Raw genomic sequence first — 14399 nt, 5'->3', positions numbered from 1 at the left:
TGTAGTAGTAGTAGGTATGTATTACATAATTAAATTAGTTCTCCCTCACAAAATTACATTTTTCAAGATAGATTTGGTTGTGATGCATATATATGATAGTAACTAGTTCATGTTAAAACAGTCACCAGCTACTCTGGTTCCTACCTCAGTAGCTCTGATCTGCCTAAATCTGTCGGTGAAAAGTTGTTTTGAAAAACTTTATTTGTCGAATTCTATTAAATGTATGAATTTTGGCAAACAAGAATAAAAGATCAAAAAATACAGACATTACAGGTTTCAGATAACTCTCACGGGTTATATACGATAATCTTGTGCAGTGCCTTGTAGTAATATTACATGTGTGTGATATTGCAGTCATATCAATAACATCATGTCATAAACTATAGTACAAGTCACATGGGTCATGTATGCACATTTACTCATTTGAAAATAAATATAAATTGTTCTTTTAAAATTTAACACTAATTTTCAGATTCTAAAAAATTACACCCTTGACTGAAATAGTCGGTGTTGAATGCCTACATGACCCATGTGACTTGTACTATAGAATAATACAGTTACATCATGAACTGTGTTTAATTAGCCGGAATAACAAGTCTTTATTTCTTTGCTTCCAGATGTTGTTCTTTGCTGTGCCTGCCATCCCACAGAAAACATCATAGCTTCTGCAGCTTTGGAAAATGACAAGACAATTAAACTGTGGAAAAGTGATGTCTAAAATATCACTGGACATTGTGAATATCAAGGTGTTACTGTTACCATTTGTACCAGTGTGGCTTTGGTATATATGTCAATATGACAATGCCTTCGGTGATATTACATGAGTGCGATATAAGTCAGTAATAACATCATGTCATAAAACTTGAAAACTGTCGATGAATCATTCACATTCATGCATTTCTTAAAATTCTTCATGCTAACTGAATTGGCTGAGGAGAAGGTGCATAACCAGACTATACATTTTATCTCGAATTAAGCCAGTGATTTGTGATCTGCAGAATTCAATTCAGATTCAGCAAGAGTAAAGGCCTGTATTGCTGATGCTGAAAAGGAATTTTCATAGCTTCATTTATTATTGTGGGTATCAGTGTTCATTATTTGAAAAAAACATAAGTAAATTTAAAAAGGGCTGTTCCATTAAAATATACATGGGACCCAGAGAAGGCACTTTTAAAATGGGGTACCCACCCATAGATGCAATTTAAAATTTCTTATCATTTTAATATGTACACTGTGAAATCAGTGTACCCCCTGGCATATATTTTATAAAACTGCCTTCCCAGGGTACCCTGTATGTTTAAATGGAACAGACCTAAATATTTGTGGTACTTGCATTTCTGGATCTGCTTGATGTGTAGGAGTAATGTTGTTCAGATTGACCATTGTTAATGTCTTTAAATTTAAAGTTTGTAGCTGGCATGAAACTCATGAAAATTGGCAGCCCACAAATAATTGTGAATTGACGGTAAGTTATTTGTGTGCCTAAATGATTTTATGTCTTGACAGTTTGTCACTTATAGAAAAGATGAAGACTTTAAAGATATTTTGAGATGTCAGAAATCGGGTTAAAACACAGACCTGTACTAACATCTTTTTTAAAAAATACCTGATTATTTTCACGGTGTTTGTGGCAGAATGACAGGGAACCAGTCATTTTGTGCCATGAAAAGCTCTTTGGCTAAATAATGCAATTTTCTTTTCAAATCATGTTAACAAAGTTAAAGAGTTTGTATTTAGATTCATATGTCAACACTTGAACAATCACATGATTAGTATTGCCATTCATCCACATACATATTCACAAATATACTAGTGTAGGTTACTATGATCTACTTTTCATGCCCCCTTTGACAGTACAAAAAATGTTAACATTTTTTGCTCTTGTACACTTTGGCTGTCTCACCTTTTTAAAAAATGGGTCATCTTGACCTCATTATTCAAGCTTTGTGACAGCCTTGGGTCCCTGTCTCTTACCCTCTTGCCTTTTTTTAAAAATAAATGTTAGGTGCATGTAACCTGAGCCAGTGTAAAAAGTGGATGAAAGTTTTAGTTTTTCACTATTCAGCATATGGAGGAAAGTATGTTTTTACATCTGTCTTAAGTCAGCTCAGAGAAAGTGCTTGGAAATCTACACCTTTGTAGATAATTCTACTCTAAAAAAATTCTCTGCAGATAGTTCATTATCACAAAATTAATAGAATAAGTCTTAGGGAAGGATTGCTTCTCTTTGAATTTTTTCAGAGTACTCTGAAAAAGACACAAATATTTTGACTGGATTTTCATCCCTATTAATATTGGAAGACTGCTAAGAAGCAATATGGACTGTTTGATGATATATTCATGCAATGAAATTTTGTTATTTATTTGATGTTACTGTGCAAGTACATTTATGTATGTAATTTATTTAGTGTTTGGACCAACACATCAGAGTCTTTGCAGTTATGTTACATTTTTATGCCAGCTGCAAATGTGCCAGTTTAATGCATGCTGCAAGATCCATTTGTGAATACATGCATCTCTTATTTAAATGCAGTAAATCTGCAATGTGTTGATAAACCATCTGTTTGCCAGCAAAGTTGGTCTCTTGAAGCCAGTTGTCTCTCAAAAGAGATTATCACACTACCTTATATGACTGATGAATCTGTGAATAAAAAAGCTGGAATGGAAATCATACAACTTTTGAGCTTCAGATTTTGTGTAAGCAAATCAGAATAAACTTTAAATTTGTAACATGACTTTAAATTTGTTCAGTGTGGAAACATTAGTACAGTTTTCATTGGTCACTCAAGTCAGTTTCACTCTATAGGTTCGGCATATTGTAACTTACACAACAGTTTTATCTGCCAGTACATATTCACACCTGGGTCCTGGTTTTTTTTTAATGTTGTGTTTTCATCAATCAAGCATATAGCAGGTGGTGAGACATGCATATCACTTTCTGACAGTGGTGATGTAGCAGTGTCTTCAAGATTGTATGTTAAGTTTTGCATCTGAGTTTTTGCAATAAATATATATTATCAGTACAGTAACTAGTAGTATCACATCAAGTTGACAGCATTATGGTGCTGATCAGATGAGGCCTGAATGGGTCATTTTGATTGGTGGGGCCTGAATGGGTCATTTTGATTGGTTCCAGATGCTGTCAACGTGATACTGCAGTCTATATTAAGTTCTTTTCTGATGATGTTTTTATTATATTCACAATAAAAATTATCGTAACAAGGATAGAAATCATTTTCATGTCTTTTGTGTGCTGTGAAAGTTAATGACTGTTCCCTCACAACCAATCAAAAAATCAATTTTAATTATGCAGAATTGAAAACATTGACATGCACATTGTAGAGGTTGAGTAGCTTGTGTCCTAGAGAATCAAACAAATTACTGACACAGCTGCCCTATTCCAATTTTTGGCACTCGGGTTGTACTAAAGGTTGGAAGGATGTCTGGAAGATGCTGTTCACATATTTTATGGAAAATCTTAAACACTACTTGATCATTTGACTTTCCCAACCTCACACCACTCTCAAGATTTGTATTAGATGCACATCAGATAAAAGGCTCCAAATCGCCATGAGTATCAGGGCTGTTCCATTAAAACATATATGGTGCCCAGAGAAGACACCTTTAACGCGGGGTACTTACCCACAGATGCAATTTAGATTTTTCTTATTATTTTAATATGAACTCTGTAAAATCAGAGTACCCTGGCATATATTTTTTAAAAACTGCCTTACCTGGGTACCGTGTATGTTTAAATGGAACAGCCCTCAGTATATTATCATTGATGGGCAGTTAATATTAACAAGATAATAAGAATAAAAGTGGTAATAGCAGAACATGCTTTCAGTGGAACCCATATTATGATATTTTACATGAATGATGTCACCAAGTATGAATAAATTAAACTTTCCTGAGGGTGAAAGACAAAGAACACAACCACAGGATTGTAATAATGTTTTGTTTTTATTTGATAAAATTAAGTATTGTCTGGACAGGATGAAAAATCTTATAATTTTATTGTTACCAAGGATACAGATCATAAAGGCAGCTGCAGTTTTGTTCATGGCATGGTCATTAACATTTTCACATTTTTACATGGTCATTAAATCTGAAATAAATAAAATCTTTTAAATACAACATATTGTTCATTTTCTCTCAATCTTTTTTTTTTTCTTGGATGTGAATGTTCAGACACTACTATCACTTGTGATTACTGACATCTGTTTCACTCGCACACCAAAAAAAATATTTAATGGTATAGCACAATTTTGTGACTCTTGCAAGGAATATAGGTATTTTGAACAAAAGTATACTAGAAGCGAGAAATAATGGGGAATCATAGCAGAGAACTTGAACATTGCACAGCTATGTTGAAAATCTTGTAATTGCTAATCCATTTGAAGGGATAGTCTTATTGACATGGGATTCTCCTTTGAATACATTATACAATCACATTAGCATTATGAAGATCCTATATCTCAAATCCACCAATCACAGAAAGATATATTCATCTTTCCATCTGTACTTCACCCCTTACTTCCCCTTACCACCACAAGGTGCCTATGGTTGTTAACCAGCTTTTTGCTTTCGTTTATACAAAATACAGCTTGTTCATTACCTCTCACAGAATCTCCATTAGTCCTGTGGATAACTAGCCATACGTTGACAAAATTGGAACAGTATAAAGGCATTTACTACATGTAATCATTATGCATGTTAATTTTCATAGTTTTGGTCTCAATTGTCTTATTGACCTTGCATTCCAAGACAATATCATGCTCACTTTTGGTTGTTTATTTACACACACTGTATGTATTTTTTGCTTGGTTAAGCAACAAGTATGGTTATTTTATTTAAATGGCTTCAGTTTGGTATTGATGTTTTTTTAAAATTTACAAAAAAAAATGGATAAATTTAGGGTTATGTTAGCAGCACTAGATATTTGCAGAGCACAAAAATACTGTTAATGTTTTAAATGCCATTACTCCCATTCACAAATGTGTATGTGGTATGCTTGTGTTTATCTGTTTCATGAGGGTATTCATTGCACAATATTTATATATACAGTTTTTTAATAATCTGAATATCACAGGTGGGTCCCTGGGTGGCCAAGTGGTCACTGATCACTACCGTCTCACTGCTGTTTGCATTGGTTCGATTCTCAGACTTGGCTAATGTAGGGATTTGAGAAAGCTTGCCAGTAATTTCCCAAAGGCCAGTGGTTCTTACCAAGGTTTAGTCACAACGTCATCATTGTTGGAGCTGGCATTGCTAGCCAGTTTCTGACTTGCTGAAAAAGCAGATATCAACCATGCTTGGGACTCAACAGTTAAGATCACCAAAGTTGTCAAGAGATGCTGCCAGTGTGTGCGATTGTATGAATCACAGAATTTGTACAAATTCGCACACTTTGAGACCAGTTATTTGTAAGAATTCATACAAATTAGTTTCAAGTCATGCATATGTAAATGTACTCTGTACAGTATACTATTGTATTCAACCCTTAAAGTCCTTATCACGACTTGAGCTGGTAGAGATGTAATACTTGTCTTAACAGGTTTTTCTCCATTACTTGTTTAAACATTTGAGTTCATTGGCTTGACATTAATGCATGTTAAATTTGATTCAATGGGCCCTGGAAGAAGCATTCTGTCATACTTTGAACCTTGTATCAAGGATGGTTTACAAATGCACATTATCTAGAAAACTCAAAATAGCTGATTCCCAGTGTGGCTGATAATTGTGATGGAAGGTAATTTATTTTCAAAGTTACCAGGTATATCAAATTATTGGAGCTGGGAACATGTTAATGGAGATAACAGTGAGTGATTATGAACCCAAAAATGGATACAAGTCCAATGAACATGCTTGATGAACAGAAACTGTATGTAGCTGGGAACATGTTAATGGAGATAACAGTGAGTGATTATGAACTCAAAAATGGATACAAGTCCAATGTACATGCTGGATGGACAGAAACTGCATGCCAGTCAACCCCATTTTAGCAGTATTTCAAAATTAAATATAGAAAAGGCAGAATAACAGACTGAATTAAAATGAAGACAATGTAAAAGTAGAGTGCAATTTTCATTTTCTTGTCTCAAAAAATTTATCCCTAAAGGATCTTTTGCTACAATCTATATAGCCCTTTTTGGTTAAAATAAATTTAATAAACCAAAAAAATGCAGCTTAGAAAGAAATAATATTTTTATTGATCAAAACACCTCTGTCTGTACATGGTCCTAAAATCCTAATACAGCATTATGGAACAGAGAGCAAATCTGGCATGGTAGTCATAAAGCACTAATTCAAGAAAGTGAAACTTTGTGTTAGTGAAAAATCTTATTTTGGAGCAGAAGTATCCAAATGTCAGTACATGTGAGGTGTATAAAATTGTACATAACCATAAAGAACAGTTTCCATGTTTCCATACATGTTCCAGCTGCCTAAACAAGCTATGTATATGCAACTTAGTAGACTGTCAAAGGGGTGGAGCAGGACTAAAGAGAAATGGATATTTAAGTGTTAATATTGAACTAGGGCCGTTTTCTCCTTCCACCTTATTTTTGTGACAAGTTTTTTTGGGGGGCTTCCATGTTAGATTAATTCCTGGCAGCATCTCTGGTTATCAACATAGCAGCAGCCCACCATTCAATAGCAGACATGGACAGCTTCTGCCAATTTAGATTTAGTGAGAAGAGATGCCCATCTTTGCTTGTCATCACTCAAATCCTTCCTTGTAGGTCACTTTTATTATTCAGTCGTAAGATAGAGGAAGTTTGTAGGCATGAAGCAAAAGAACTGCCTCCACCCCACTGAATATATGTTCTATGCAAACATTGAGGTCAAATACTGTTCAGGAACACAATGGTTTCATCCACAATCTAACTTAAGGAGATGACAAGCTCCTCAATATAGGAGGGAATTGGATAAAAGGATGAGAAGAAAGGTTTCTCTTTCTCAAGCAAAACAATCACTATTGTCCCCACCACCATCTACTGACAGCCAACTAGTTGGCACCAGACTCCATTTTCATCAATGTTGGATCAGCCTCTTTTATTATACAAATGGGCAATCAAAATTGTATTGATCAGGTCATTATTTGACAGATAGATGGTGGAAACCATTTGGAAAAAGGAATTCTCCAGGATTTATTCCATGACCTCTGTTGTATCAATGACCATTGGAGAACTCAGACTGATTATTGACCTCAATCACCTGGACCTATATACTGCAGTGCCAAAGTTCATAATGGAATCAGCTCATTTAATTAGACTTTCCATAAAAGCAATGAATTTGAAATCAGTATCAATTTGACTGACACATTTTCACATCCCAATAAATCCAGCTTCACACAAATTCCTTTAGTTTGCTTACCAAGGAATCATATATTAGTTTAATGCATTTTCCTTTGGTCTCAACAAATGCACTTGGTCAAATACAAAATTATAATCTACATTGTCATCCTCTCCTGGTCAACTTCATCAACAGTATAGGTGACCGTCAATGGTGCTGTTCTCTTATTAAGAGTGCAGTTTACGGGTTACAGGGAAGAAATCTAATTACCACCTGGCACCATGGTAGAGTAGACCTAGGATGCATAGCATTTTCCTCTCCTGGAAAATTGTTTCTCAAATAATACTTGCCTAATCACATTACCATTAAGCCTCCCACACCTTATCAAAGTTAAGAATTATCAGTGAAATATTGCTCATACAACTGATAGACAACCACAGCCACCTAGCAGTAAGGGGAAGGGTGGGAAAGAGTTTCTGGAATACAGACACAAAAAGCACATTTTTGTGTCGTTCTGTGCTTGCTGGATTCAAGAGGTAGCAGAGCATATTCCCAACATTGATCTGATTGGGTAATCTCAGAGAAGCCGAATTTACTAAGAAATTTGCCTTTTCACTAAAACGCTTCTCATTACGAGTAGCTAGTAATGATGATTACCCTCAATTGCTGCCACAGCAGCTATTGCTAAACATATAGCTACTAATCCTGAACCAATGGTTGTGCCAACATGTTTGTTTTTTCCTTAAGTGCAGTATGTAGTTATTTCTATATTAAAATTGTGCTGATTCAACCAACAAATCTTCTCCAGAAGATGCGGTCGTACCGACACTGAACAGAACAGCAGTATGTACCAAGTTCTCAATTAAAATAGTACTCATAAATACGACACCAAATTTGCCATTAAAATGATCATATCACTATTTTTGAATGCAATCTGGCATTGTCATGTTTTTTTTTACCAGAACACATCTTGCAATATATAAATGGTTCTGAATGAAAATCAAGCAGATTCCCACCACCAACTTTATATTTGTGAAGGGGTTTAAAAACCAGTCCTAACTGGTCAAATGTATTGCTTGCATTTTTGTATTCATTAAACTTAATAAGACAGTGACTGGTTCATGTAAATGTTACCAAACTTTGAATAGGATGCATTTCAGTAAACATTGGGGGGATAGATATACTGGCTTGTGAGCATGTTAATGTAATCAAGTATGAATGGATTTTTATGAAACTCAGTTTTGAATAAATCCGAACATTACATTGAATAATGACTACAATAGCTTGATGGGGGTGGGTCGATCGAACCAAACTTGGCAGTGTCTGAGACAAGTTAAATGATCTTTTATCCATAATATCAAATTCAAGATCAAAAGTCATGAGAAAGAATTATGTACTTTACCTCCAGGTATCTTGCATAAATGTTAATGTTACAAATTTGGAGTTTCCCAATATGTGACATGGTTTCAATACTCTGCAGTTCAAAAGAATGAAAAAACAATAGTATGGACTCACAGATTCCTGGTTATTCTTTTCAGCCAAATGAGCCCCAGTCTCTTCATGAAACTCTTGTTTGTTATTTGTGCTGCTTTTAAGTTATAAATGGTATGGGATGTTCCATTTAAACATACAAGCCACCCAGGGAAGGCGCTTTAAAAAAAAATATATGCCAGGGTACTATGGTTACTTGAAGAGTTTAAATGAAAATAATACAAAGTCCTAAATTGCATCTGTGGGTGACTACCCCACTTAAAAGTGCCTTCCCTGGGTACAAAGTATATTTTACTGGAACAGCCATTATTAACTCATGGAGATATCTATAGATTTAGAGACAAATTAGATAAATGGTTACCTTTCAGTAACATATATAGGTGTGATACAGTGCAGCACTAACAAGGGAATAGTATGTTAATAAATACAAATGAATGAATTTAATTTATTTTCACTTGCCTTTACAGTTTATACTGCATAATAAATGTGATAATTTGATATTCATCATGAGATGCTGATGAATGAATTAATACATTTGAACAATTTATATTTAACAATAACTCTGATGCAAACAATGATCATTTGATATTCATCCTAAGATACCAGTATGCTGATTTCTGATGTACAAAAGAAAAACAAGATACCCTAAAAGTATACAAGTATTTACTCTGTATTTAAAAAAATTGATTTATAATGATGCATATTCATGTATCTGAAAATTATAGTTAGTAGATACAATAATGTGTTTTACAATAGCCATGTCTAATTTCACATCTTCAGCTTCTTGGTTTTAACGCCATTTTTTCAGCACATGATAGGCTTTATATGGTGGCCAATATATCTGGTAGAGGAAGAACCTGGGAAAAGTTATGAGAAGAACCACTGATCTGTAGGTAACTCCTAACAAGCTTTCTTACATACCAATGCTGGCCAAGCCAGAGACTGGATTCCACACAGACAGGTGAACTGAAAAGGCAATACCACTTGGTCATTCAGAGCCCTGGTATCTTCAGCATGTAACAGAGGTTTATAGATGTGGAAAACCATAAATCTCAATGTAACTTGCAATATATTTCTTTTAAATGAAATGTACATGTCAAATCTTGATAAATTATATGTAAAAGAAAAGTATTCATCTGATCAAAATAAAAGAAGCAGTGTAGGGAAATGGAAAATATAGCAATTTCTATAAACTTTAATAATTTCAATTTAGCTAAAGATATAACCTTGACCTTTCTGAGCCTTTATCAACTAGGATGTTCCACATACATTAGTAAATCTAGTGCAAAGTGTAATGCCTTTCCATGGATGCTAGATACATTTTATGGGGGGAGGGGGGTATAAAATCAGATATGAAAATTTCAAAGATTGAGCCCGCTTCTACAACATAAACAAATGTCCCCTTTCACAGAAAAGTTGGATAATGGTCCAATAATGCAAAGATATTGTCCTTTAGAAATAACTTTAACCAAAAGTTGATATGTCATGGATGGACAGATGGATTGCTTTGCCTTTTCATTTAAAATCTTTACATGTGATACTAGAAGTACATTCATAAATGATGACTTTTGCAAACTGCATTTAAAATCTGCACTTAGATTTTTCAATATTAATGTCCAAATTAATTAAATACAATCAGCCTTGTTAATACCACTAAGTTTATTCAGTAATTTAATATGACACATTGTCTGGCATACTCCTCACAGCTCATACTCTTTAAGAATATATCAGTGGCTTATGGCTGTTTTGACCCATTGATCACAGTTATCTCAGTCCATCATCTCTGTATATTAAAACATTGGCTGAATCTAATGTACCCTCTCTAACAAAAAGTCTGAAATCCAATTCAAAACAGTGGGACTGAACTAGACTATGTAAAGTGGCTCAATTGTACTTCATTATGTCTTGGTATATTGTGACATACTGCATGCTACCTTGTTATATCGTCAACCATGTTTTTCATCTTGGCAAATAAAGAGTTCCTCACTTTTTCCTCTTGTGTATTAGTAAAATTATTCACATTATGTACAAAAGACATTGTAAAGAAAAGATTGCATAATATCTCAATTATGTATCAGTCATCATAAATTTGTATGGTTTTGTCAAGGCTGCAATTTAACACTAATTTTACCGCATTGTGGCAGTGGTGTTATCCTTCCCAAGGAAGGTAACCTCCTGTGAGAGGTATGACTGTTGGGAGTGAGAGAAAAAAATACTCAAAAGTTCCATTCATACAAGTAAATCAGACTATTATATTCATCTAATATATTTTATGAAAATGTAATGAGTTAGATTAACATAACAAAACTGTATTGAGTTTTTTATCCATAAATTGTCAGATACCTTTATGCTGAGAGATATAAGCATTCATCATAATAAATATTAAGCATCATAAAATTATAGGATCACAACAAATAACTAATCATAATGTGATTTCATATGGTGAACAATAAGACCCTGAGATGAAGCTGTCAAAAACAGCAAAACTCTGCATCAAGTCAGCTAATCATGTATCTACTGGCACAAAAGGCCCTAAAGGATCCAATGTTGCTTACCTGATGTGTGTTGTTAAGTTTGAATCTTTATTTAGCCTTGTCAACACAGTTCTAATCATATACTGTGAATTTTTTTCTGTTCTTGGGATAGTAATTTTAACAGATTCTGTAGTTGCCACAAACCATGATTTTCAAGACTAAACAAACAATATTCCTTCTGTAAAGACAAGTACCCTCTTCCCATTTGTGAACTACTGATATCAAAAAGGCTTGGGCCTGGATGTCAAGACCACTATTAAAGCACTGCTGTGAAATGTGACCCTGACACCAACATGAAAAGGATAAGTCATTTACACAGCCAGCATTCTCCACTGGATTTCTCCTTACCCCTGGGGATTTGGCCCTGATTTGCATCTTAGAAACTGTTCATAGTTACACCATTATAGTACATACACCTACTTGGCATTATAAGGGGAGTTAATCAGTGCACCCAGCATGCATTCCTTGGTCTGTCCTGAACCCCACCATCAAATATTACTTGGAAACTTTAATAGAAATATGACCTCTTAAAGTTCACACTCTCAGGAAAATCATATGCAGGGTGGCTCCTCATGACAGAACTTGTCCAAGGTCATGATGATACAAGTTTCCGTACCAAATCTGACTGAAATCTACTTACAATAAAGTTTCTAGAATGTTCACAAGCAAGAGCTGATGGGCACATGAGGGTTTGATAAAACCATCATGGGCTCTATAAAAATATCAGTTGTTAAAAACAAAACAATACAAGAATAAATGAACTCACAGAATCCATATATAAACCATCTTGAAATACTGTCAGTGTAAGCTGATTTACAAAGTCTTATTAAAAATTGAATTCAGAAATAAAGGCCATATAATAGTAAATAATAAGCTTATTATCTCATATTCATACTCGTCCAGGATAATGACTGCCTAAGGTGAGTTGGATTCTTCCACTAACAATGTATAATAAAATACTGAACACAGTGACCTATATTTTGTTTCATTGCATAGTATAACTTTACAAGTTTGCTGCTGACTTTATTGTCAACCATATGCGAGGTACAAGTCTTGAGAAAAATACAGTGAAACCACTCAAGCCAGAAACATTTACATTTTGGTTTTGAGAGATTTTCAGTTTACTGAGGGAAGTGGTGAAGAAAAAATTCTTTGTATACGTAAATGATGTACAAACATATTACTTACACCAGAGAGGTATTTGCAAGAAAATCAAACACTTCCCTCCACCTCCTTCAGCAAGACCCTGCTTACTTAGGATTTTACAAAAGTTATATGCAAATTAGAAGAAAAGGCTTGAATGTCTTTTCAACACCTCACAAGGGGTGATTTTTTAAAGCTGGAACAAGCTGAGTTAGTTTGCAACAGTCAGTCAAAGAATGGCCTTGATTTGGGACTAAATTACATCTTCAGTTGCAGCTGTACATCTTTTCTGAAGAACAGTTTGTTTCCAGTACTTGTTAATTGTAAGTTTTTCTAGTCAAATATATGTCAGGTGTTTTACTTAATCATGACCACAGGCTATTTCTGGACCATCAATATTAACACACATTTTTGGTTTTGTGGAGTTTTTGAAGTGCCAAATTGAAACTTGGTACAAAAACATTTGAGTAGATGGGTTTACAGGGAAAATAAATGATAATATTTATAAAAACAACAACAGAAAAACTTTGGTGCCCCAAACATTTTTGGAAAACTGATGGGATTTCAGTATAAAGAAAATTTGGTTTTGAGAGGTTTAACTGTACTATCTTCAAAATGTAAAATAAGTCACTTTGAACCAGGTGATGACTGGTTTTAATGCCTCTGCAGGCAATAGAGTGAGGGAATTAACACAAACCTATCATATACCTCTTGTCTGAATCAATCATTAGTTATCACAATAGATAATATTAACCATTACAATGCAAGGAATAAGCCATTTTTATTGCCCTTTTATGCTAAAAACCATGATAATTTAATGTCTGCACTGATAAATACATAACAAATTGATAAACTGTACACAGTAAATTTTTACCAGAATAAAATTCTTGTAAATTCAGCAAGGAAATATTATTATTTGAAATTAATTGTTCATTACAAATCTCATGAAACAAATAGCATGCATTTATTTTTACATTCAATAACAGCCAACAATTTAAATATGCTAAAGTATAATTATTCACAATATATATTAAAAAAATTAATGGTAAAAAAGAATAGGATGATGTACATGAATGAACAGTTGCACTAGCTTGTATCATCACTATCTAACAGGAGCATGTTGTGTTGCAAGCTGCTGTTTAACCAGGACTTCCTGTCTGTGAGTAACTTCCTGCTCCAGTTCTTCATTGCTTGTGTGCCAGACTTTATGAATGATGCGTTCTATAGCTGTAGCATATACTGTATGAGATGGGATGGCATTTCTGTACAGCTGAAATAAATGTTAACAAAACTGATCACGAAATGTTACCAATTATTGGTGCTATGGTGTCAAGTCACTCAAAAAAACATAAATACTGTAAATTCAGTTTTATTCATGTGGTATCATTGATTTTTTGGTTCCTCTGGATTGACACCTCTAAGTACCAATTTACATGACTCTACATGCAATAGTATGTGAAAAACTGACCTAAAAACAAGCCATAATCAATAAGAAATGGGCTCAATGCAAAGATAAAAAACAATGAACCATACAAGACTGTGATTTGGTTTACACTGATACCTGTTATGGATGATTCTACTACGTGACTTTGGGCTAACGAGTGGCCTAAGTGTTAGAGCATCCACCTCAGATGCATGAGGTCGCAGATTGAAACCCAGGCGAGTCACACCAAAGACTTCTAAAAATGGTACAAAAAGATGCCTTGCTTGGCACTCAGCATAAAGAGGTTAGCATTAGAACTGGTGGGAATGGTGTCAGAGTAATGTGATTGGGTGGGACATCATGTTAAAAATCTGCAGCATGATGTCGCAGTGCTAGACATCACTATAAACTGCCACACTGCAGACATTGTAGCAACATGACTACAAACTTGTTAAACCTATATTAAAAATCCAAATCACACTCACACACAAACACACTACATTAATTTGGTG

The 14399-nt window shown here is 34.3% G+C and overlaps 2 protein-coding genes across 3 annotated transcripts in view; one reads left to right on the top strand and one right to left on the bottom strand.

The window, feature by feature from the left end:
* The window catches only part of LOC149778785 (WD repeat-containing protein 5), a 49979-nt gene extending 45842 nt beyond the window's left edge, over positions 1-4137 (top strand). The window contains exon 14 of the mRNA XM_089939544.1: positions 618-4137. Within this exon, the coding sequence (XP_089795670.1) occupies positions 618-718 (101 nt within the window). The 3' untranslated portion in view covers positions 719-4137. The remainder of the gene's footprint in view (positions 1-617) is intronic.
* The window catches only part of LOC149778784 (transcriptional adapter 1-like), a 58518-nt gene continuing 48094 nt past the window's right edge, over positions 3976-14399 (bottom strand). Inside the window, exons 10-11 of one of the 2 annotated variants that reach the window (XM_089939546.1) lie at positions 13534-13734; positions 3976-9753 (exon numbers count right to left, since the gene is read on the bottom strand). In XM_089939546.1, the coding sequence (XP_089795672.1) occupies positions 13567-13734 (168 nt within the window). In that variant the 3' untranslated portion in view covers positions 3976-9753; positions 13534-13566. Of the gene's footprint in view, positions 13735-14399 lie in introns of both variants that reach the window. The other variant, XM_089939545.1, reaches the window with a different exon arrangement.

This window comes from Sinohyriopsis cumingii, chromosome 17 (assembly GCF_028554795.1).
Source record: "Sinohyriopsis cumingii isolate HCF-2022 chromosome 17, ASM2855479v2, whole genome shotgun sequence".
In the NCBI taxonomy this organism is placed as follows: domain Eukaryota; kingdom Metazoa; phylum Mollusca; class Bivalvia; order Unionida; family Unionidae; genus Sinohyriopsis; species Sinohyriopsis cumingii.
This window is presented reverse-complemented; position numbering and strand designations above follow the sequence as displayed.